This window comes from Hemisphaericaspora subhashii (assembly GCF_019202705.1).
Source record: "Hemisphaericaspora subhashii strain CBS 10753 chromosome Unknown scaffold154, whole genome shotgun sequence".
Classification (NCBI taxonomy): Eukaryota; Fungi; Ascomycota; class Pichiomycetes; order Serinales; family Debaryomycetaceae; genus Hemisphaericaspora; species Hemisphaericaspora subhashii.
The window spans coordinates 1-25,313 of record NW_026057175.1 but is presented as its reverse complement, the minus strand read 5'-3'; the positions used below and the strand labels follow the sequence as shown (position 1 = coordinate 25,313).

Below are 25,313 nucleotides of genomic sequence, written 5' to 3'. Positions count from 1 at the left end.
TTCTTCAGTACGGCACTTAATAAATGGGAATTGGCGATATACCCTGTGGTTATAAAATCATTTGAAAATTGCATGTTGCGGGCGGAGAGGGGGGCTTATAATGGCTTTTTCTGGTTTACTTGTTCTATATTTGTGATTTGTTCAAAAATAAATCTATTTGAAATGAAGTAAGTACACATCACATAGAAACTGTTGTTTCTTGTAATGATCCAGTTATGTATATACATATATTTGTAACCGCGTGGCGTAGGTGTGGGTTCTGTTGTTCTTATTTATAATTAGATTGGCTATGCACGTTGGAGATAAAAAAGAAGAATACAACCCGAGACAAACGAAAAGGTTCTGGATAATATATTCATCAATATAAATTATGACAGCAAAAAGAACGTGGCAGCTATTGAATGTATCAGATAAGAAAGAAATGCTTGGCTTGATTGAAACAATAGACAAAAGCAATCAATCGATTTCATTTGTACACGCACATAAATGGTTTCTTTCTATTTTATTAGTAGAAATTGTTCGAAGTTTAGTTTCATTGTTATAGCCATGTCATTTCGAACTATGTATAGTAAACGACTGGATAACACATACTTATCTATTGGAGTGTCTATTTCTTATTCTTAGTATTAGTTATGATTTTTGAATAGATAGTATATTACAAAGTGTGAGATAATCCCTACATATGGATGGCGATGCGGTTTGTTGATTTAACTAGTCTCGACCCTTTGCTGCTCTAATAACTTCTACGTGTTCGTAGTTACTGGAAATTCATAAACTCATCTTTTCAAAATGCTACACCTAATAGAATTGCTGCTTATAAGAGGTTTTTTTGCATCATATGTTGACCCATTTTATTTGTTCCTCTAATTGTGTATCTATTTATTATATTTCTGTGTATGTTATTATGTATAACGACTAGAATAAATTGTTGTATCAGCCAAAAAAAAAATTGGTTATTTATTGGTTCCCAGACAAAGTCACAACTATAAAATGCCCTCAAATTCCCTTATCTTCTATATGTATGCTTTAAAAAACAACAATACATTATTAAGGACCGACTTTTCTACAATACAAAGGGTAAGCAACGCAATTTATAATTTATGATTATCTTGCGACTAGATAGATAATGTCTGGATGTCTGGATAGACTAGATAGATAAGACCCTGCACGAATCGTATTCATACTTTTACAATTTACGGAAGCAAAAAAATAAAATCTAAAAATAAAATTTGAGAAAATTTCAAATTAAAAATAAAAATTGACAAGCCTAATTGTTCTTCTTAAAAAATAATAGTTTTAACATGCGAAATTAGCAACTTTGCAATACCTTTAAGTAATTTCGTATGAATATAATATTACTTCTCTCTCTCTGTTTCTGTTTATATAAAGTTCTTCTTAAGCTTTTACAACTTGATTTCTTTATTTGCTTTGTCTTTTTGGTAGTATTGAATAAATCGCGACATTTCATAATGACAGGTATGACATCTAAGACAGGTAGTCTTCTCTTTCTTAGAAGAAGAGGAAATATTGCGGTATTAATATCAATCTTATTATCTTTATTACTTTTGATTGGTTTCTATCAAAAAGGAATGCATGAAAAAATACAATCAGTATATCAAATTAATGTATCATCATCATCATCAATAAGAACAAAATCACATTATAATAAATTTGTACATGAAGACACTACATTTAATTATACCAGAATTCAATATTCAGTTTTAAATCTTCATTCAATTCCAAAACAATTAAGAACTCATTCACAACCACATGAGAAACCAACCGTCTTAATAGCTTCTTCCATTGGTCAAAGTGAACCATATGGTCAAGCGCGTACTTTTGGAGACTTTGTCCATACCGTTAATTCAATCTCATCACATCAAGAAAATAGATTAAGAATCAGTTTGGGATTATTATGTAATAACCCAATAGAATTTGCAAATATTACAAATTATATTGAAACTAATTCAGATAAACTTTCAAAACTTTATGAAAAGATTACACTTATCCTGGCACCATTCTTAGATAAAAATGCCGGGTTTTCAAGAGAAGAAAGACAACTGGATAATATTCAAAGATTAAGACGTCGTTTAATTGCTAAATCAAGAAATTTCTTATTACTGAATGTCTTAGAAGATGAGCAATATACTTTCTTCCTTGATGCAGATGTTGTATTCTTTGATTATCCCGAAAATGTAATTTCTACGTTCATTAAAACCGAAAAGGATATTATTGTTCCTAGAGTCACCAGAGGTGGCAATCAAGATTATGACAAAAACTCATGGAGAGGTCAAAGAACGAAACCTTCTCAAGAAGAATTAGATCTCATGGATAAAAATCAATGGGATAAATGGGGATATGTTCCTTATGATGTGGACGATAAAATGTGGCATTTCCAATCCTATGTAGACGATAATCATCAAGAACATACCAAACATAAAGATGAACATGATTATATTGTACCATTGGACTCTGTTGGAGGGGCTGTTTTGTTTGCTAAATCGGTTGTTTACAAACAAGGAGCAATCTTCCCAACTAGTAATATTATTGGTACTTCTTGGGATAGATCAGAAGGATATGATGGAATAGAGACTGAAGGTTTATGTTATTTGGCAAAGCCATTGGGTTATAGTTGTTGGGGTATGCCAAATGTTGTAGCACATCACCTGCTTCATTAATTTGTATTTATTTCTATAAATTATAGGTCAGTTTTATAAATCAAGCATATTTTTTACTTTAAACCAAGCTGTGCATGTATAATTACAGCTGTTTTAGTGGTAGAATTAAGCAATGCATGTACTCATAGTAATAATGTACATTAACGTTGTCGTATAGTTTCGTCATTTGTCTATGAGTGCGAGCGACCCAGTTTCTGAGATCCTCTTCGTGGGAGTTGCGCCCATATCGAGAACTGCCGCTTGACTTAATAGAAGTATGACTGATTCGACTTAATGGTCTCAAACTGGTAAACATCTTCACTTAGCTCCATCGATGGAATCTACTCTGTATCTTCAATGATACTCAAAGTATTCTTAAATTAGGATTCATTTTGTTTCTCTAAATTTTCCATACTTCCATACTAAATAAGAACTACGAAATTTATATAAAATTGGGGCATACTTGCTTTATATTAACACCAATTTAATACCTTTGATCGTGGATGTCATCAAGTGATTTCTTGTCCTTTGTGGGTTTTCGGCCGTGTCATAATAGTCACGAAACCGACATATTTAAGTGCAATGTCGTGACTATACCACAAAGTTAATTGTCATTCCCAATACCCATTCGAGCTTCCATTGTTTCCATATACAAATCAACTTCAGCCACGAAAATTTTTGCTTAGTACACAACCAATTTTATTCCTATATCACATCTAATTACATGAACTCATTTCGACGTCTACTCGCTACAAATTGATATTGATTTAAACTATTATAAGCAGAACCTTGGGGCGTTAAGAAGCAAAATACTTATATGCAGGGTTGGAAAATTGTGACGGGTGGAGTGGAGAGTTTCAATGAGCCGAAAGCTGTATTGAAAACTGCTCAACATGCTATCTTGCCGAAAAGGATGACTGAGTCTTGTTAGACCCCTCTTTTCACAAGATGAAGCACGTTACATGGTGTGATGGTAGTCAGCCACCTTGCACCTATGACACTTCCTTAAACCCCCCAGTCAACCGCTCAAACGAGCACTTCGTTTTGAAGACAAAGATTGACCAGGTATTGCATTTAGACAGGCATCAACTACTGATACCCATCTGAAGGGATTTGTCGAAAGTGGCCGCCTTCCTAGCTTCAGGCTAGTGAACTTGATTGACGGTAAATATACATACTACTGTCTTGTTTTTGATTGAGATGTGAATGATTGTAGTAGTTAAAGAAAGAAGAAAAAGAAAAAGAAGAAAACACAAATAGTTTTGTTTTCAGTGGGAATTATATGTTTTTTTGGCTTGTGCACAAATTGCAACAAATTTTGCAATTGTTTTGAAAACTTGCACAACTAGAAACATTATACAAAACTAAAACTACCAATTAAATTCTATCTCCCCCCACCCCCATCTTTAAATTTGCCTCCCTTGGTGGCCATTGGCCCGACGGTGGGTGGGTCTACCACATGCATGATTCGAGCACGAAAAGTAGTATTGAAAGTGCGATTGGAATTCTACTTTATGGGAGTGATTGAATGCAATAATTGTTACCAGGGCCACCAAACATTGATGCTTAAAGTGGCATTTGTATGGTGATTTTTATAAGGATACATATTGAGGAATTTTTCCATGTTATTGGTGGTCACTAGGAGCATGTTGTTTTTCCCGAGGGCCATGTTTTATTGCCCTAAGACTGATTATTGTCTTTCTAATCCTCAGACGGGACACCCTAAAAACGTTCCGACCCTTGGGTTCCAATCGGGGAGAGAAGGTGAGACCTCAACCCAATATAGTGAGCTAATCACTTGAGCTAAACCCACTATTTTTTCACTTTTTAACAGCTATAAGCCTTCACAGATCTTTAGTTTAAATACAAATGTTACAGACATGGGAATGTAGGTTAGAGATGATATGGAATCCCTTGACCAACTTCGGCACTATGGTGGAACCCCTAACTATGCACTCAGATTATTTGGAAGGTCACGAAAGAAAGGGAATTCCCATCCCAGTGTTTCTGTGCAAAGAAATTAGTTCTGTGGAATAAGGGTTCAACAGAATAGTAATATTTAAGGAACTAGAGATTCCCTGGATCAGAGAAAAGGTATTCATTGTCCTATTTATAGACGTAGTGGTTCCTATATTTAACTGTCTAACCTATAATTGGTATCTTTAGTAATCATTGAAGTTGAAAAGAAAGATACTTACCTAAAATATAATTTCACTGATCAGGGGTTCCTCAAATATTGCAATTCTTTTGAACCCTGATCCTTTTTCCACAGAACTAATTTCTTTGCATAGAAACACTGGGACGGGATTCCCATTTCTTTGGTGACCTTCCAAATAACTCTGAGTGAATCAACTAGAATAAGCTTTTTCTTAACTCCTAAGTTTGGAGCTAAACTTTATTTCTCTTCGTAACGGAACTCAACTTTATTATTCTCCGTAACTCATACCCTGGTACTCGTTCCTGTTTTCGAGAGTCATTCCTTTGGATTCAATACTTTAAACTAAACATTACCTTCACTGCAGTGATCGACGCTCCATTCAATCACTATATTCATGTGATTATTTCAATGTTCTAGTTGCCAGAAACCCGTCTCTCACTCACTTACCAATCCCTTATTTAATTTCGTATTTCTTTTTCTTGTTTTTTATTTTTTACATAATACTCATATGTTAAAAAAGTAGTCATGGTTTAAACCACGTACAATATGAAAAAGGCTATATTTGTATAAATAATACAAGATTACTCTCTCTCGATGTTTCTGCTTATATATATATATATGTATCTAATTTCTTACACACTTCTTTTTAAGCTTTTTGCAACTTGATTTCTTTGTCTTTTTGGTAGTATTGAATAAATCGCGACATTTCATTATGACAGGTATGCCATCTAAGACAGGTAGTCTTCTCTTTCTTAGAAGAAGTGCAAATATTGCAATATTGATATCAATCTTATTATCTTTATTGGTTTTGATAGGTTTCTATCAAAAAGGTATGCATGAAAAAATACAATCAGTATATCAAAATAATCTATCATCGTCATCATCAATAAGAACAAAACTTTATTAAAAATAAATTTGAACATTTATAGTGAAAAAATATTGTCAAACTTAATTTTAAATTTTTCATCAGAATATTCCTCCAGAATGTGGAATTGTTGATATAAAACTACGTAATTGTTGAAAGTTTCAACAACCTCATTTACTGTAAATGTAGCATATACTTAAGGATGTTTGCAATAAAGTTTATTAGCAAACTTCAATGTAATTATATATAAAATTTGGTAGTAAAATGGGTTGCAAACCTAAAATTTTGTGGAAAATTCATTGCAATATGTATGGTTGCAAAATTGACCAAACTAAAATTGCAAAGAGTATGAACAAATATATATATATCCGTAGAAATCCTTTAGAGAATTTTAATTTTATTTGTGTTTTCTTTTTCATTCTTTCTTTCTTCTCCTTTCATTAATTACCACAATCATTCATTCACATATCCCAACCATTTCTATCATATAATCATATCCAGAAGGGAAGTAAGGGACTATATCTACTAACCATGCCCAACCTTCTTTTTTTAGGTGAATCTAGCCTTAGCTAGGAAAGGATCTAGTTTGTTTTTTAGAAGCTCCTTTCAGATGGGTATTTTCAACATTGAAGAAGGAAAGTAAACAACATTTCAAATTTGACTTGCTGGTATCTATCTAAGTATTGGTTTAAAACCTGGTCAATTTCATTGCCAATACTGATGTCTGATGACACGTGATATTTCTTTGATTCGACTGGGGGGTTAAGGAAGTGACATAGGTTCAAGGTTGGCTCACTACCACCATACTATGAGCAAGTTCGGCTTGTTGATCAGTTCTCATTTCTAGAATCAATTGTAACAACTTTTGCATCTTACAAATTGAAACTATCCATTTCCACTGTCAAAACTTTCGGGTACTGCATATAGTCGTTTTGGGTCTTAAGGCTTGTGGTTTAAGTTGTACTAGCTTTAAAGTATATGAGTATATACTCAGATTGTTGCAAAATGGCTTAAAGTGGTTGAAGTAAACTATATTTAAATGTTTGGTGCTTTATTGACGCTTTGTAAATGTGTTAGATCAGTTGGAACCCGTGAACGAAACGAAAGAATTGCTGGAAGTCAACTGAATTATTCTAGGAACATCAAAGTCTCCAAGCATCTTTTTCACAATCATTTATTAACCTAATTAGAAGAAGTAAGAACTAGTATATGAATCTAACAAAGGTCATTCTTTTGCAAATTGAAACGTGTTGTTGCAGCAATAGTTGAAGTTTTGTTGTGTAATTGAATGTCTCGTGCTTGTGAATGCGACATGACGTAAACCGCGTAAACCTCATGCGACATTATTCGTGTTTGAAAAAATTGTCCAAAAATGGAAATCTCCAACAAACCACCACCAAACCATTCACTTTCTTTCTATCTATCTTCTTTTTATAGATAGGAAACTACAACCCCTTCTACTAACACACATATTTAATTACAACCATGAGGTAAGTACACTACACGTATTGATAATATATTTCCCCCTAAAGCAATACTAACTCAATTGATCAATTTTATTACAGTGGTAAATTTGTGAGAGCTTCAAAATATCGTCATGTTTATGGTCAACCTTCCAAAAAGGAATTATGTTATGAAAACTTAAAGATTACTAAAAATGCTTGGGATTCAAACATTATTCATTCAAATGGGAAATATTTATCTGTAAATTGGGATGCTTCCGGTGGTGGTGCATTTGCAATCATTCCAGTTAATGAAGTTGGTAAAGCACCGGATACAGTTCCATTGTTTAGAGGTCATAAAGGTCCAGTATTAGATACTGCTTTTAACGATTTCAATAAACAAGAAGTTGCTTCCTGCTCGGAAGATGGAAAGATCTTAATTTGGGAAATCCCTCTGGATTATTCATTTCATAAATATGTTGATGAGGATGATAATATTAAGGATATTACAGAACCAAAGAAAATCTTAAGTGGTCATACTAGAAAAGTTGGACTTGTTGCTTATCATCCATGTGCTTCCAATATCCTTGCTTCTTCTTCTTTAGATTATTCTGTTAAGATTTGGAATACTGAAACAGGAAAAGATGAAATCACCTTACAACATAAAGATTTAGTCACTTCATTTGCTTTCAATTATAATGGATCTTTATTAGCAACTACTTCTAGAGACAAGAAATTAAGAGTTTGGGATATTAGATCAGGTAAAATAATCTCAGAAGGTCCTGGCCATACTGGTGCTAAACCTTCAAGAGTCACTTGGTTAGGTAATACTGATCGTATTGTAACTACCGGGTTTTCTCGTTTATCCGATAGACAAATTGGGATTTGGGATATTCATGCCATTGAACGTGGACCAATTGAAGGATTTTTCCAAATTGATGCTTCTTCGGGTGTATTAATTCCTTATTTCGATTCTCAAACTTCAATTCTTTATCTTGCAGGTAAAGGTGATGGGAATATTCGTTATTATGAATATGAAAATGATAATTTATTTGAAATTTCTCAATTTTCTTCAACTGATCCACAACGTGGATTTGCAGTTGGTCCAAAACATTCAGTTAATGTTCATGAAAATGAAATTACCAGAGCCTATAAAACAGTATTTGATAACTCGATTGAAGCAATTTCTTTTATTGTTCCTAGAAGATCAGAATTATTCCAAGCTGATATCTATCCTGATTGTCCATCTACTCAACCTGCCCTTACTGCTGATGAATGGCTTAGTGGGAAAGAAGTTAATGGTCCATTATTAATGAGCATGGAAGCTATCTTTGATGGAACTGAACCACAAGTTCATGAATCCAAACCGGTTGTCAAGGTTGCTGAAGCTAAACAAGAAGCAGAACAAAAGGAAAAAGAACAACAAGAAAAAGAAAAACTTGAAAAAGAAGAATCCACTCCAAAACCAGAAGCTACGCAACAAACTCCACCTTCTAGAACAGGTACACCTGGTGGAAATGTTGATGATTTGTTAAAGTCTTCAAGCAAAGTTAATAGTTTGCTTAATAAAGTGGTTGATGCTTCCGATGACGAAGAGGCGGGTCATGAAGGTGATGATAAGGATGATGATAGTTGGGAAGAGGTGAAGAAATCGGATGTGAAGTCGATCCCTTCTCCAAAGAAGGAAGAACCTAAGGTTGAAGAACCAAAAGTGGAGGAACCAAAGCAAGAGCCAAAGGAAGAAGCTAAAGCTGAAGAACCAAANCAACCTAAGGTTGAAGAAGCAAAGGTTGAACAACCAAAGGAAGAACCAAAATTACAACTGCCAAAGCAAGCAACTCCAACTGTCGAATCTACCGAATCATCTCCAGCATCTGCCCAACAGCCTAAAGCTTCTGCTAAGCCAACTTTAGCTTCCACTATTGAGAAATTAGCTGGACTCGTTGAGAATTTAGAAGCACAAGTCCAAAAATTGACTCAAGCTGGTTTAGAAAAGGATGAAAGATTACAAGCTTTGGAATCAAAGATTGATGAATTCTTGAATAAGAATTAAACGCTTTTTGTTGCTTTTTGTATTACTTTACTACAATATATGTATTTGTTCTATTTGTATAACTATTATTTCACTATTATAAGACATTTTATAAACAATATTACTTACATAATTAATCTCTCTTTATATCATAAAACTTTCTAAAGATCAATCCCATAAAATTATCAGAATCAAACACCGCCATTCCATCAAACATCTCCACTCTCTTCTTATTCTCATATTGTAAATTAATCAACTCATCCAATGTAATAACAGTAGATGCCCCAGGGATAGCCACCGATCCACTAGCAGCTTCAATAGTAAACCTACCGACACTATGACAACTAAACATGAAATCCAATTTCGAAGTTCTGGCGGAGAAATTCATCATAAATCCTCCAAAATTGATTAAAATCTTTTGATCCATTAATTTCTTTGCTGAATATTTATATGATCCAAACCTGGGTAATCTATTCCTCTTACGTAATTCACGATGATAGAAATATTGTTTACTAAAAATTGGAATTATATTAAATAATTTCTTATCATGTGGTTTTTTGTTCAGTTGGAGTTGGGTAAGGATCGTATCTATGTGATTATTATAATCGTTTAATTGTTTCTTTAAGAATTGTTCCTTTTCCGCCAATTTAGTGGCAGTTGTAGTTGCTACCAATAATTGATCCCGTCTATTATCTCTTTGGATTTTCTTGGTTTTGATATCAAGTACAATTTGATTCAATACTTCTTGGAATGAATTCTTTCTGGTTAATTCACCCATTGATTCTAATTGAAGGAGATTCTCAAGTGCCATCTTTTTCAAATCATGATAAGTAATCTTAGATAGATCACCAAGTGAAGTTTGATAATATGGTTTCTTCTTCCTATTCATATCCGAAACCGCCAATTCTCTAGCTTCTTCCTCCACAATCTTCTTAAACATCAATTCATGTTCTGGTCTAATCCCTGAAATCAACAACTCTAATAAATCATTACTCTCCTGCTGAATCCTAATAATATACAAAACACACCTCTTCACCTGCATAAACAACGTTCTGGCCCTATAATCAACCATCGACTCTTGATTAGTAATCGGATTCAAATTCAACACAATTGATCCCAAATCATTCAACGTCACCAAATCCTGGGGCGATCCTACTAAATTATCCAACTCATTCACAACCTTCAACAATTGATCATCTGGCCCAGGGGCCATGATGTCGATGTTCTGGGATACGGTCTTTTCCAATGATATCAAGGTGGTTATTTTTATGACAAGTTCTGGTCGATCACGATTTACTATATCGACATATTCATTCAAGTTGTATTCATGTTTTATATCCCTAACAGCAATCAATTCATGGATTAGGTGTTGGATGGATTCGGAAGATGTGGCGATATAGTCGTTTAATGGTTTTAAAAAATTATCTGAAAATGGTTTCATTGAGAATAATTGAAGTAAGACCCGACTTAAGTGACGTAAATTATCCCTTGGTTTGGTGTTGGCAGATACTCGTGGGTTGAATGGATCTTTGGGGATGATTCCGAAGTTTTCGGGTACGTTTAGGATGGTGGAGATGTAGTGTTTGATGAAGATGACTCCTGCGACTGCTAGGTGTTGGTGGTCGGATTTGTTTGGGAAATGGATCTTGGATTGTTCGTAGGCGTGTTTACAGATTAATCTGACATGAATTGGGATTTGGGTGAGGTTTGATCCAATGATATTTATCATTTCTGTAGCTGCTTCACGGAGAGACATTAAGTTATTGACAAATTTAGATGAAACTTGTGGGATCTTGATTGCTACTTGAGGTGAGATTTCAGCGGTATGATGTCCACGAATCTTTGTTTCATGATCTAATAAACTTGCATGAATTATAGATGGATCTGATTCGAAATCTAATTCTTCTTGATCAACTATCCTAGCCACGAATCTTCCAGTTATGGCTTTAAGTTGTTGTCGTTGTCTAGTATGATTATTGAACCTCAAAAAGAAACCAATCCAAAAACTCGATTGAGTCTTGGTAATATCTCCACTATTTCTAGCCCGAGCAATATCTCCCTTCATTAATTCCATAATTAACATCATATAAAAAAACTCTTCTCTCGATCTCCCATTCATAGCAATGTTAGGAAACAATTGAATAATATTACTAATCAAATCAGAACATAACCTAGAATCAACCTGACTATAATCCAATGAATTAAACAACCTCGCAAAATATTCCGGCTTGGTTTGTAATAAATAAAACAATGTCTGATACAATTCAATCCGTTGTCTTGAACTCTTATTCAACCGATCTAATAACTTATTAGCCCCCACATACTTCCCACCTGAATTCTTAATAGTACCCATCTTCTTATTAAATCTCGTAGTTGTCGGCATGGCAAATTCCTCAATTGTGATCTTATTCCGATCCAATAAACTCAATTTAATATCCAACGCCTCAATCTGACCTTCTAATTCTTCATTCCTCTTTGAGCTTTCAATAATCATATCACGAGCCTGTGAGAGCTCGACTTCATCCCGATAATCCCCATCACTGGCAGATAATAAATGTGCGAATTTGCGAATGATTGAAAGGGATGGGTTTTTGGTGTTGATGAGTTGTTTGTATGCTGATTGGGCCAATGCTCGACGAAGCAATGCCTGGGCGTGAATGACTTTATCAACGTTGTTATGGTAGTATTGGTGGAGTTGGGCGACTTGACGACGTTGGATGGATCCTCTGGCGATTGATTGGAGACGGATTAATGGGGAGATATGGGTATAGATGTCGTCGAGTTTTATTTCTCGGGAGAAACGGCATAGGATTCCTCGGAACATGGATTGGAGTTGGAGGATTTGTGGGGAATAATGGTAGAGTTGTTGTTTTTGGAGGGAGATGCTGCGACGGAGGTTGTTGCCTCGGATTTTTGCATATAGGTTGTTTAATTTCCCATCTTCGTAGATTAATGTGACTAAAACATTGTTGCAGACTTGAGTTCTGGAAATTCCTCCTCTTGCAATACTTTGAAGTTCGATGATTGATCGTTTGTTGTTTCTAATCTGGGAGTGTTTTTCGTTTATATCATTAATAATCAAATTCCTTCTAATAATCGATTGTAATCCAATAATCACCTTTTCATCAATAAAAACCCGAGCTGCAAACCTTTCATATATTCTCCTACGAGCAACTGACTGCAATTCAACAATACGTCCAATATATTCGTTACCAATCTTAATCAATCTGCTTGAATTCTTCCAAACATCCTTCCTTCTAATCAACGATTGCAAATCAACTACCTCATCTTCAGCCCCCCTCAACATGGCTATCTTCTCCCCAACCCCATCTCTCACAATCTTTCCCCTCATAACACTCTGCAATCCCACAATACCCATCTCACCAACATCAAACTCAGGCTTTTCTTTTCTCAAAAATCCACCCCTGATAATCAGCTGTAATCCCACAATTTCATCCTCATATATTCTCAATTCCGCACGATGACGATGCACTGATTTACAACGAGACATATTTCCTCTAATTATCGCAAACAAGGTAGTGAATTCATCTTGGTAGGATTTTAGGAGGATTTTATTGGCAAACATCTTATATCGGAGATTTGCCCCTCTTGAGAGGGCTTGGATTTTTATGATATTTATGAGTTGTTTTTCGAGTTCTGGATGAGTGGCGGGTGGTGGTGTGGGTTCTCGTTCTATGATTGGAGAAGGAATTGGAAGTTCGAATTTTGGTGGTGGGGACATTGGTGGTGGGAGTTGGATTGGGGATAGTTTGATTTCTGCTTGTTTTGTGATTGTGGGTGTGTTGTGATCAATAAATGGATCATATTCTGGTTGTCTTTTGATTGAAGATGGGGTTATTTGATTCTTGATTGGCAGTGGAGTATTGATTGTTATTTTCTTAGTTGGAGAAGGTGCTACTTTTGTCATATATGTATTCCCCGATTCATCGTCACTTTCACCAGTATCAGCACTTGAAAAATTCGGTAATGGTGCCCCTACAAGTGCCCTATTGGCAGTTCTAATATCATCATCATCAAAATCTAACTTATCCACCAATGATTCAATTTTGGGTACTTCTAAATCAGATGTTTTATTCAAAATATAACTCAATGCATGTAAACAAAACCAAACCTTGGGGACATTTTTAGCATCATATAAATCTGTTAACTCAAATCGAAATAAATCAGGCACATTCAAAAAATCTAATAAATGAAAGAATCGATTGATATTTTCAGTATGTTTAAATTGTAATTTTGAATCATTTAAGAATACTTTTCTTTGAGTAGGTAATATAATATTTGCTAATTTTGCTAAATGAATTCCATTTCTGATATATGAGATCAATTCAGCTGGTGATTGGATGATTCGTTCTTGTAAGACTTGTTCTAACCATCTTCTAATTGCTTCAATTCGACATAAATATTCATATCCTGCAGAATCCCTTGAGGAATTATTACTTGGAGAATTCAAATATGGTCTTGGTGGAACTGCTTTTCTAGTAGTGGTATTTGGGGATGACGAATAATTTTTGGATGGAGTTTGTATTGGATCTCTTAATGGACGTAATTTCCCAGGAGTATTAGCAACAGCAGCAGCAGCGGCTGCTAAAGCACCAGCATTTTCAATCATTTTCTTGGGTGATTTATTTAAGATATCTTTATAGTTCTTATTGGCCCAACTTGGACTTTCATCTGATGTTCTTTCAAAATCAGGATTACTATTATGACTACTTGTAGATGATTTGTTGCTGTTATTGTTCTGAGGACTATGTTTAAATGCAGAAATTGTGACTGAAGGTTGTTCAAATTTAGCTCTCCAAAGTTTAGTTGGTGATTGTTCGTTCATGTTGGTGGGTATATTTAATTGTCTTGCTAAAGTATCCAAATCATTATCCTTTAGTTTATATGGTGATTTTGTAACTGTGTTTACTTTAGATGAAGGTTGAAGTGGACTTCTGCTATTATTGGTAGTATCATCATTGTTTAATGTTTCTAGGTATTTAGCTACAATGTTTTTAACTGGTGAAGGTGAAGTCATCATCAGTAGTCAGTCAATGGTAGTAATACTATTTTGTATATATTAGTTTATGAAGAAAGGAAATGAAAGAAATGAAAGATTGAAGATGAGAATTCTTCTCTTTTCGTTTAAGCTTCTTGGTTCCTTAACTTCTTTTAGTTTAGTGTGAAGAAAATGATTTTTGTTGTTTATGTTTATATCATTTCCTAATTGGGAAGAATCAAAACATACACTAATTCCCATCTTAACAAAGACAACATTTCTTGATAAAACATTGAATATCAAATGCGACATTCTACAAAGGAACGTCCTCGGTATAACTAACCTAAGCTGCAGCACTATACTACTTGCTTACTCTAATAGGTCCAATCTATGGAGATATTAAGAAAGGAAAGAGATTGGAGGTGGATCCCATACACTTGAAAAGTTATACATTGTCACGTGATCCGAATCCTAGTATACAGTTTGAACTTGATTGTCAAAGCTGGAAGTATACAAGTCTGGACACGATATGAAGGCTTTCGTTCAAAGGTTATGTTCATTCGGATTATGCTTACAACCGAATCAAAGCTTTGAACACAAAAGAACTTTACAGTATTACAGCTAGACATAGAATATGAATTTAATCTATATTTGAATACATAGGTATTCTAATGGTACAACGCTTCTACCTAGTCAATATCGAATATTGCGAATCAATTCATCAGTAACCATTTAATATGCTCAATTACGACCCCCAAGATACCTGTAAGACCAAGGGGTCATCTCCTTAGGGTAAATCTAATGTGATTTTATTACCTTTATCAGTTCTTCAAAAAGGAATGACCTGTATCTCGTTTGGCATTTATGCGCTAGCTTGTTATAAAATATGTGTAGAATTATCAACTACTCGTTTTCCTTCTCTTATTCCTCAGTTCTTTAGATTTCTCATATTCCGAATCAAGAAACGAAATCGTCTGATCAATCTGATCAAATTCAGCTTTTAGCCCAGGTAATCCATCTTTCACCCTATCCAACCTATTCACATGCTCAATATAATCAACTTTCAATTCCTCATAATCAACCTCATCATCATCATTATCTTCCTCAATATCCTGTTTTTGTTTTTGTTCTTGGAGTTTAAGCTCTTGTTCTTGTAAATACTTCGTTAATTTCATATCGGTAGATTCTGCTACTTGTTTATATCCCTTTCTTATCAATTTAGGATACTCTTTTCTCATTTTTGATACTGTTATAGTTTCCTTTTCGACATCTCTAACTACTTTTCTTAATTGTTTATTTAACTCATTATTAAATGGTTCAATGTTTTCAGGTGTATTGGATGATAGTGTTTTGGATAATGAATGAACTTGTCTTCCATCGATTAGGAGACTGTTGTTGGCTTTGTCGAGGGAATTTAGAAGGAATTTTTGTAATAGGTTACTGACTTCTGTTTTCAATGGGTCTATTGTTGTGGTGGTGGATGATTGTGGGAGGATAACATTTAGTCTTGCATGTATTCGATTTAGTAAATTGGTATGAATGTATTGCAAGTCACTTTTGGATATTTGTATCTTCTTGTTATGTCCAATTTGATCCATCTTCTCTTATTGTTTCTATAAACAGACTACCTAACAAGAACAACAAGAAATGAATTGTTGTGGTTTGTTTATAAAATTGAGTTTATATTGCGACATTATACGTTTCAATAAATGTCCTAATTTTAATGTCGTATTTTCCTTCCTTTCTAATTTCAATTTTTCCTTTCATTCTTTCATTTCCAATTCATGATATTTCAATAAAGAGTTCAATTCAATTCAATTATTAATTGGACATTTACTACAAAAGCTGATAGTTTATCAAATGTCAGACGTCTTAGGAGATGAATACTACCCTGCATTCGCCCCCTTCTTAGGCTTTGGTGGATGTGCAGCTGCCATGATGTTAAGTTCAGCAGGAGCTGCCATTGGTACCGCCAAATCAGGTATAGGTATTGCCGGTATTGGGACCTTCAAACCCGAATTAATCATGAAATCATTGATTCCAGTAGTCATGTCAGGTATTTTATCAGTCTATGGATTGGTGGTTGCTGTTTTGATTGCGGGTGGATTGGCCCCAGGGGAAGGATATAGTTTATTTAATGGATTTATGCATTTAGCTTGTGGTTTAGCTGTTGGTTTCAGTTGTTTGGCTTCTGGATATGCAATTGGGATTGTGGGAGATGAAGGGGTGAGACAGTTTATGCATCAACCTAGATTGTTTGTTGGGATTGTGTTGATTTTGATTTTTGCTGAAGTTTTGGGATTATATGGAATGATTATTGCTTTGATTTTAAATACCAAGGGAAGTGGTTAAACCACCCCCTACTGCTAGTACACTACACATTGCATTACTTTTATTTGTTTTATTATTATTACTAAAATATACACTTTTCTTTATATATAAACTATCAATCAGTTTCCATCTTATCGTCTTCAACTGGAGGTTGCTCAACAGCGGGTTGTTCTGCTGGGGGTTGCTCTGTCTTTACCTCACTTCCAAAGGTAACATTACCAGAATCATCAATATATTGTGAAGAATTTTCTTGTAAATATTGTACCGATCTATCAGAATCTAAAAATAACATATAAGCACGTTTAATATCTTGTAATTCAACACTTGCATTTCTCTTTTTCATAGCGATTTGTTGAGATACAGAAATTAAATTACTAGCATATCTTAAACTAGTTTCTTGTCCAATCTTAGTCAAAAGGGCCAATGCATCTCCAGTCAATTCAACTTCTTCTTCTTGAGCTCTAATTGAAAGAATTGTTCTAATTTCATCGGCGGAATATGAACTAGTATGAATAATAATTGAACGATCTAATAAATCCATAGGTAATCCATGTGGGGATTTATAATTAGTACCTCTAGTTCTTGAATATCCTCTATTTGTAGCCATAATTACAATAGGGGCAAAATCATCTTCTAATGCACGATTAATAAATGAAAAACATTCAATATCCAACATATGAACCTCATCAATAAACAAAACACCAGGTACAATCTCAGCCTTACCTTCTTCTTTCCATTCAGCTACTTTGGTATTAATTTGATCTCTAACCTCTTGTCTAATCTCTCCAGTATCACCACTAAACAAGGCCAAAAACCCTTGTTGTCTAGAATTTATAACATCAATCTCATGTAATGAAACAGTATGAACAACTTCTTTTCTCTTTTGTAATTCCCCTTCAGGACATTGAACAAACTTAGTCTCGGGACCCATTGCATCATAATCCCTAGCCCTTGTAAAACTTTTCCCCAATTTGCTAATCTTTCCCAGGGCTTTATCAATCGAAATCACATCACCAGCCAATACTTTTTCCTTAGTCAACCCTTCAATCATCTTTTGTCCCAATTCATAAATCGTCTCCATATCAGTCGTCTTAATAGTTAATTTTCCCTGTTTATGTCCCCCAGTAATACTTCTATCAATCTGAATCTCAACCACTTCTCCTTCAATCATCTCCGTCTCTTCTCTGATTCGAACCCCAATACTCTTCCTGAATGCCTGAGTCAACGATTCAGTCTTTGATAATTCCAATGAGAATACTTCACTGGCAGCTAATGCCGTAAATGGGACCTCGGGGCCAAGACTCTGGGCCAATCCCATCGCAATGGCGGTTTTACCGGTCAGTGGAGGGCCGGCGACGAGAACTCCCCTACCGGCGATTTTTCCGGCTTGGACCATTTTGAGAATCACTCCCATGGCTTTACGCGCCTGGAGTTGTCCAACCATCCCTTGATGGGATTCTTTGGGAAGGAGGGTGGTTTCATCGAGCCCTAAACCTGAGATGTGGGAATGGGCTGCTATTAAGGAAAGCGATGGTAAATCCAGGGTTTTGGTTGTGGTGGTGGCCGTAGTGGCAATTGTTGTTGACTAGTGGGCGGTGGATGTTAGTATTGATTGTACGGTTATAGATAGGGGATGATGCATTGATTATACATACCATTGTTGTTGTGTGTTGTTGTAAATTGGTGGATGACAAAGTAAAGTAAAGTTGTTTGTTGATTAAAGGCAAAGAGAAGAAGAAGGAAGATGGGAAAATTCATTTTTTCACAAATTTTTCAATTGCGACATTTTTAGTAAATGTCGTATTTCATAAAATATTAAATGGTAGCGCAAACCAAGGGATCAACCCAAAGTTCCATGAAACTTAAGATATTACAGAGGTCTTTTCTTGATTACGTATGTTATCAGCATCAGTCAAGTATCTTTACGAGTCGTCTGGACTCATCTTTAACTCTCAGAATTATTCGTATCTGAAACTATCTGCCTCACCAAATCCCTGAATGATGAATTTGGGAAGATCACACATAAGGTAAGAAGGTGGCTATAAACAAAACCATTGGTCTGTTATCAAAAATGTATTCCTATGCAGTTATTTCGGCCACTAAATAATCTAATTCTATGTGTTTCTTTCGCTCTCTACATCCTTAAATTGATTTTTGGCAATAAGATAAATTAAAGAAAGGATGTGCTGCCATGAATTGTCTCTATTTAATTACCAAAGGGTTATCATATCATTCCCGGACACATCACTTAGACTAATTATCCTCTGTAATTAATTCTTACTGTCTCTTGTGTCTTAAGATCTTAACAAAAGAGACTCAAAGTTTGATAAATATTTTTCCGCAGTTGTTCCAGGATTTACAAAGAAAATTTGCAGCATAAATTTATAGACTGCCACAAATAAGAAATATAGATTCAATCCTTTACTTTCCTTCTTTACTTTCCACCAACAACTTCAAATCAAATTCAACTACGCTTATCATTCATCCTATTCATACAATTCCAGTCGTCTTCCTTGTTATGTTTATTATTATCATTGAATCATTTCCAAAAAAAATCCAATTCATTATCCTTCAATCTATACCATATTTCATTCATAAATATTTTTAAATCAAAGTTCCAACTTCTATCATTATCAGAGATTAAAAGATCACTTTTGAACATCAACATGGGAGATGGGGAACCAGGGATGATACAATTTGGAGAGGGTTGGGCTGGATTTCACGAGTCGGTTATAGTCTTTCATACTATATTAGTCGACTAGCTAGCGGCTAATTTGCGTGATTGATTTTTTTTATCTGATTTCAGGGAAGAAGGCTTGACTCAATCTAGATTGTTGACCTGGAGGGAGATTATACTTTCCAATCATTTGAATTATCCCCTTGGGCAACGGTTAATTTATATGATGGATATTATGGGTTTCTGAGGGCTATTATGAGTTTCTGAGGGTTCTTATGGGTACTGGGGGTTCTTATTGGGATAGTGAGCCATGCCACTTTCCAATCCTTTGAGTTATCCGCTTGGGCAACGGTTAATTTCAATTTTATGGGTTACTGGGGGATTTTATCATTTGAATTATCCGCTTGGGCAACGGTTAATTTCAATTTTATGGGTTCTGGGGGCTTTCATTCGGATAGTGAGGCATGGCACTTTCCAATCATTTGAATTATCCGCTTGGGCAACGGTTAATTTCAATTTTATGGGTTCTGGGGGATTTTATTGGTTCACTGGGGGGTTTCAAGGGAGTTTTAGTGGGTATTACCGAAAGGTCGAGTCCCACACTGTTAACTCGTGCGTAAATGCATTTCTCCCTTCACGTCTCCAGACATGAAAATCAAAAAAAAAAATAAAGGAACTTACTATTCATTCTAAATTAGAATGTTTACTTTGTGTGATTGAGTTTTATCTGATTTCAGGCAAGAAGGATTAGTTTAGAACCAGAATTAGGCTTCATCCACCACAGTTTGTTGATCTGCTATTCGAATTTGTCAAAGTGCGAAATGGGAGGTGTCTTGTCCATCTTCTTGTATGTGGGGTTTAAAGGCTACTCGTAGGTTTCTCTATCATGGCAATTATGGCCTTCGATCTATACTAATTCCTCTGTATTATGAATCAGAAATGATTACAACAAGTTGAGTCAATTCTTAAACTTATCATCTTTTATTCAAAAAACACTATATAAAAAAAGCAAACGGCAAACAAAAATATATATAAATATAAATATAAATCTACAACTTAGGTTGTCTAGTAATACTACCTTCTTCATACATTTCATCAATCTGTTTCTTAAAGAACTTAGCAGCAATAGGTCTTCTCAACTTTTGAGTTGGAGTAACCACCTGTCTATCCAATCTCAAAGGTTCAAACTCAATATAAATATTATTCAACTTCTCATACCCATTCAAATCCACATTCAAATTCGAATTCAAATTCAATAACAATCTTGTCTTGACTTGTTTTCTATTACATACTTCCAAAATCTTTTCTGGAGTGGATAAATCTTCGTCTTCAGAAACATGACATTGGGTCTTGAGATAGTTGACAATATTGGCAGGATCAACCCCGACAATACCAACAAGGAAAGATTGGAGTGGGTCACCATGGGTGAAACATTGAGTAAGGATTGAATTTGAGGAAAGATAGACGTTTTCAACACGTTCTGGAGTGACATATTCACCTTGGGACAATTTGAAGAAATTCTTCACACGGTCAATAATTGTCAACTTACCATCATCAGTGATTTGTGCAACATCACCAGTAGAAAACCAACCATCTTCTGAAAGTGCTTTTTTGGTTTCTTCTGGGTTTTTGTAATATTTAACAAAGATCTGAGGACCACGGAGTTGTAATTCACCCCTAGCACCACCTTCATCATTAACACCATATCCCATTTCTGGAATCTCACGTAATCTACATTCACAACATGGAGAAATAGTCCCACAAGTACCGACTTTAGCTTCAAATGGTGCTGACATAGCCACACCACCAAAAGATTCGGTTAATCCGTAACCTTGGGACATACCAATACCTAAACTAGCTTTCAAGAATTGGATAGTGTCAGGAGAAATTGGTGCTGATCCAGTGAAGACGAATTCCATATTGTCAAATCCCATAAGTGATCTAATCTTGGAAGTGAACAATGTGTCATAAATCATTTGACTACCCCTTTCTCCATCCTTAGAGGCTTGCTTTGTACGTTTGGAATTGATGACTGAGGAATATAAGGATCTGGTTAATGCGGAAACAGAATCGGTGGTGGATGCTTTAATACCTGCTTCTAATTTAGTGAAGATACGTGGAACATTGGCCATGAAGGTTGGTTTCCATAATTTTAAATCTTCAAAAAGCGTTAATGGAGTACCACCTAATCTTGGAAATCCACTTGAACCACCGAATAAGAACACACTGGCGGAAATACATCTTTCGAAAATATGAGCTAATGGTAAGAATGCGAATTCTTTGGTGTTTTGTGAATGAGGGACTTGTAAGGAGAAGGCCAAAGTTGCAGCACAGGCGGATTCTTGAGTAAGGAGGACCCCCTTAGGTGCGGAACCAGTAGTACCGGAAGTGAATGAGATGGTGAAGATTGTTTCCTTGGTTGGTTCATATTCTGGTCTTGGGAAAATAGCACCGGTTTTTTCAACTTGGGAGAATTCAAAAAGCTTGATGTTGACGGATTCGGCCATTTTGTGGAGATATGAATCCTTTCTAGATAATGGATCCATGCAAACGATCATGATGATTGATTGTAAGGAGGTTGGGTTTTGTTTCTTTAACTCGATTAAATGTTTGATATGTTCTTTGGAGGCGACAACGACTGGTGATTCGGTAGTTTCTAAAATGTATTTAGATGCATCAGGACCTAAAGTGTCATATAATGCGGTGGTGGTGATTGAGTTGGAAGAACAAGCTAAATCAGTCAAAACCCATTCAACACGATTACCAGAACAAAGGGAAACAACAAATGATAAATTATCAGTATTATATTTCTTATAATCTCTGACATGATTGGTAATCTTTTGATGAGATTCTAAAGAATTATCTTTGAAAGGATTACATTCCAATAAGAATAACAAACCAGCTGCTAAATTCTTCTTTCTTTCATTTGCTTCACCATAACTAATAGTAGCATATCTTTCCATATGTTGATCATTTTCATAATCATATTCATGAACACCAAAACATGGTCTATCTTTATATCTTCTACTACTTGACTTAAAAACAGCATGATAAGTATCTAATCCAGGGACTAAATGAGATTTTATACATCCTGGAGTAGCAGCATTTCTATAAATTTCGGTGTATCCAGGTTCATCAGTTCCAGGGATCTTAGTTGCTCTACTACTATATTCGGTTGGATATGGTAAGACATGGTTGACTAATGTTTCCATTGGTAAATCATTTGGGTTTTCGAAGACATATGGTTTGTCATCGTCAGCAAAGACTGAATTTGTTGCTGCAATTGATGGTAATCTCATGGTGGGTAGATTTGTTAATTGAGAAATGAATGAGAAGAGGAAAAAGGAGAAAGAAAAAGAAAGTTGGATTGAAGTTAAAGGGTGGAAATTCAAAGTAGTTTATATATGAGTCTGACGTTTGGCGGCTAGTGGTAGGTGGGGTGGAGGGGGAACATTATTGTCGAGGTTATACTCATTACTGAATCTGATCGGGTGTATTGTTGTTCACTATTGAAGAATGGATGTAACTCGGGATGAAAGAAAAAAAAAAGAACAATTGTGGGGTATTTTTCAGATTTTCAGTTTTGTCCGAAAAGCTAAGACATAATGGAAGAATAAGCCGATACTATATACTTACACAATATTAGTCACTTTATACGTGTAGTTATTTGGTGACAGTGATAGAAAGCATTAAGAGACAGAATAGTCTTAGTCGGTTGACATTTCTATTTTGATTTGTATTCGGCTTAGAACATTTTACATTTTCCGTCTTTCTGTCTCTGTCTGAGACATAGATCTGGTGTATCTGGGTACGATCTCAAAAATTTCTTAGTCCAAAAAAAAGCAATCAATATGAAGTGGAACTACGGAACATATGCCGAAAGAATAAGGAGAAAGTGAACATCAACTTCTTGGATTGAGGTGTCAAGGGGGGGTTAAGAGGAGTAGACATCAAGTTATAAGAACTAAAGACTTCGCATTTCTCTCCAGAATTGACAGACACCTAACTCTTTGTTTTGATAATATTTGATTGCAAAAAAAAAATACTTTGATTTATTATTTTTTTTTAATTCACTTTACATTTTAATTAATCATCAATCCCGAGGTTAAAAATGAGTAGATAGATAAAATAGAATAATTTAATTGATTTTCGTAATGTTACAAGCTGTTGCGCTTTGAATGTATAAAAGAAATCATTCCCAGTGGTTCTACAATGAATATTTGTACAACTTGTTAATTCACGGATATCTGGATTTAGCGGAAATCGTCCAAATTAGGAAAATAGCGAAATCAAAAAACTACTAATTAGTAAGTACTTGACATACTAATAATATGCAGATATAAATATAAAAGAGTATATCCATCATCTACTTTTGAATGTACTACATTAAACTCTTTCTATAGCTATTTAGTCTTACTCCACATTTATTTCTATTTCCTTTTGTGTTTTACATATTTCTCTCGGACATTCTGTCTTTCTCGGTACAACAAATTATTTTTTGTTTCGGTCAATTGATTAAATATTCCGAGGGACATACAATAGATACTCCACTACCAATTACTACCGAATACTTCTTATCCCCACTTACTTGTTAAGATAAGTGTCAATAACGGTTGATATCTCATTAACATTGTTAACATTGACAGCCATCATTAATTCATTATATTTTGTTTCCATTAAATATGAATAATTTGGATTTTGTAAATCCTTAGTTGGAAAATTAAAATCATCAATTTCTACTTGTTTAACTTTATTAAACCAAATGTTAAAACAATCTTCAATTATGATTCTATTATTATAAACAGATTCAATGACTATAATAGAATCGTTAATATTATGTAATCTAGCTTGATGACAATATTTAATTATTATAATACTATCTCTTATATCATGAATAAAGATTGGTCCTTTACTTTCAAGTAGGCATATCGATTGTTTGGCTTGTTTTAAATGAATACTACCAGGTGGATTGCTTGTATTTGTTCTTATTATACTGTTTGTTATTGACGATAATAAGATATGTTGTTGTTGTTCTTGGGATGGGATATCATATATTTCGTCTTTTATTGTATGAATAACAGAAGCACCGCTGGTTTCTTCTTCATCTCTCGGCTTCTCCTGTATGGTAGGTATTTTCTGATGAAGTGGTATAGGTTGGCCGATGAATTCAAACTTACTCAAACTTAATTGATTAAATTTAATTTGAATTAATTTAAATAATTCATCAATGATTTGATTAATTTGTTTCTGTTCATATTTGGGATATGATTGAATATTAATTGATAATTGAAGTTGATTTAATTCATATCTAAGTCGAACTAATTCATTACGACTTTGACATTGTTCAAGATCTGTACGTAGTTTATTTGCTTGTTTTATTATTTCACTACTACTACTCATCCTATTTGCTTCCTTTACTTTGTTCAATTCCATTGACTGATCTTTTTTTTTCACTCTAATAAATTCAATATGATATCATATGAGAGAGAACGTTGATAATTGTAAAATACTACAAATAATTAACTACAAATACCGTACAAGAAAAGAATCAAAAATGTATGTATAATATATTCAAACAAAACAATAAACAGTATATATATAAAAACAAAAGTCAAACTAAACACACTCCAGTTAATCCACCTTCTTGGTTCTACCAACTAATTGATCAGCAACATCTCTAGTCTTTGACCAAAATACTTTCTTTGGCATTCTTCTTCCCAATTCAGTCTCAAAATCATACAATTGTCTAATCGAAGTAAACTTCAAATGTGAACTCTTAATTCCCAACACTGCAGCAGTCTTAATAATCTTCTTATCATCATTCTCAAAACTAGTAGCATATCTCATTGATCCAATCACATCAGCATTCTCTTCAATAAATTGCACCGCCTTAATGGCAAACCTATCAGCTCTAGTCCTATCAATTGGAGATGGCAATCCACCTTGTTGAACATGTCCAGGAATAGCTGTCTTAGTATCGAATTCTCCACCACTTTCGGCATTAATAATATCAGCAAGTACCCGAGGAGTTAAAACCTGAGAAGCATTACTTGATTTCAATAACAATTTCCCGGATTTAGTCAACCCTTTTTCAATCGCAAATGCTTCTTTCAAATGATTGATATCCATTTCTAATTGATCTAAATGTATAC

The 25,313-nt window shown here is 34.6% G+C and overlaps 9 protein-coding genes across 9 annotated transcripts; 3 read left to right on the top strand and 6 right to left on the bottom strand. All coding sequences in view use genetic code 12, as the record gives it.

Moving 5' to 3' along the window:
• Positions 1-1,589: 1,589 nt before the first annotated feature.
• J8A68_000131 (uncharacterized protein) lies at positions 1,590-2,678 on the top strand (the record flags this gene model as incomplete). The annotated part of the gene is made up of 1 exon (XM_049404891.1): positions 1,590-2,678. One exon carries the CDS (start codon positions 1,590-1,592, stop codon positions 2,676-2,678), a length of 1,089 nt encoding a protein of 362 aa, XP_049266569.1.
• A 4,487-nt stretch (positions 2,679-7,165) lies between these two features.
• On the top strand, positions 7,166-9,175 carry CRN1 (Crn1p; the record flags this gene model as incomplete). Its single annotated transcript, XM_049404880.1, has 2 exons — positions 7,166-7,170; positions 7,246-9,175. 2 exons carry the CDS (start codon positions 7,166-7,168, stop codon positions 9,173-9,175), a joined length of 1,935 nt encoding a protein of 644 aa, XP_049266568.1.
• A 112-nt stretch (positions 9,176-9,287) lies between these two features.
• Positions 9,288-14,195, bottom strand: IQG1 (Iqg1p; the record flags this gene model as incomplete). Its single annotated transcript, XM_049404869.1, has 1 exon — positions 9,288-14,195. The coding sequence occupies one exon, from the start codon at positions 14,193-14,195 to the stop codon at positions 9,288-9,290; it is 4,908 nt and encodes a 1,635-aa protein (XP_049266567.1).
• An 857-nt stretch (positions 14,196-15,052) lies between these two features.
• J8A68_000128 (MIND complex subunit) lies at positions 15,053-15,751 on the bottom strand (the record flags this gene model as incomplete). The annotated part of the gene is made up of 1 exon (XM_049404858.1): positions 15,053-15,751. One exon carries the CDS (start codon positions 15,749-15,751, stop codon positions 15,053-15,055), a length of 699 nt encoding a protein of 232 aa, XP_049266566.1.
• A 262-nt stretch (positions 15,752-16,013) lies between these two features.
• VMA11 (H(+)-transporting V0 sector ATPase subunit c') lies at positions 16,014-16,505 on the top strand (the record flags this gene model as incomplete). Its single annotated transcript, XM_049404847.1, has 1 exon — positions 16,014-16,505. The coding sequence occupies one exon, from the start codon at positions 16,014-16,016 to the stop codon at positions 16,503-16,505; it is 492 nt and encodes a 163-aa protein (XP_049266565.1).
• Positions 16,506-16,599: 94 nt separating this feature from the next.
• RVB2 (RuvB family ATP-dependent DNA helicase reptin) lies at positions 16,600-18,142 on the bottom strand (the record flags this gene model as incomplete). Its single annotated transcript, XM_049404836.1, has 2 exons — positions 16,600-18,069; positions 18,140-18,142. The coding sequence occupies 2 exons, from the start codon at positions 18,140-18,142 to the stop codon at positions 16,600-16,602; spliced, it is 1,473 nt and encodes a 490-aa protein (XP_049266564.1).
• A 2,068-nt stretch (positions 18,143-20,210) lies between these two features.
• Positions 20,211-22,460, bottom strand: FAA2-3 (Faa2-3p; the record flags this gene model as incomplete). Its single annotated transcript, XM_049404825.1, has 1 exon — positions 20,211-22,460. The coding sequence occupies one exon, from the start codon at positions 22,458-22,460 to the stop codon at positions 20,211-20,213; it is 2,250 nt and encodes a 749-aa protein (XP_049266563.1).
• Positions 22,461-23,745: 1,285 nt separating this feature from the next.
• J8A68_000124 (uncharacterized protein) lies at positions 23,746-24,594 on the bottom strand (the record flags this gene model as incomplete). Its single annotated transcript, XM_049404813.1, has 1 exon — positions 23,746-24,594. The coding sequence occupies one exon, from the start codon at positions 24,592-24,594 to the stop codon at positions 23,746-23,748; it is 849 nt and encodes a 282-aa protein (XP_049266562.1).
• Positions 24,595-24,792: 198 nt separating this feature from the next.
• On the bottom strand, positions 24,793-25,313 carry J8A68_000123 (PFK2; the record flags this gene model as incomplete). Its single annotated transcript, XM_049404802.1, has 1 exon — positions 24,793-25,313. A coding segment is annotated over one exon (521 nt), but the record flags the coding sequence as incomplete, so codon positions are not given.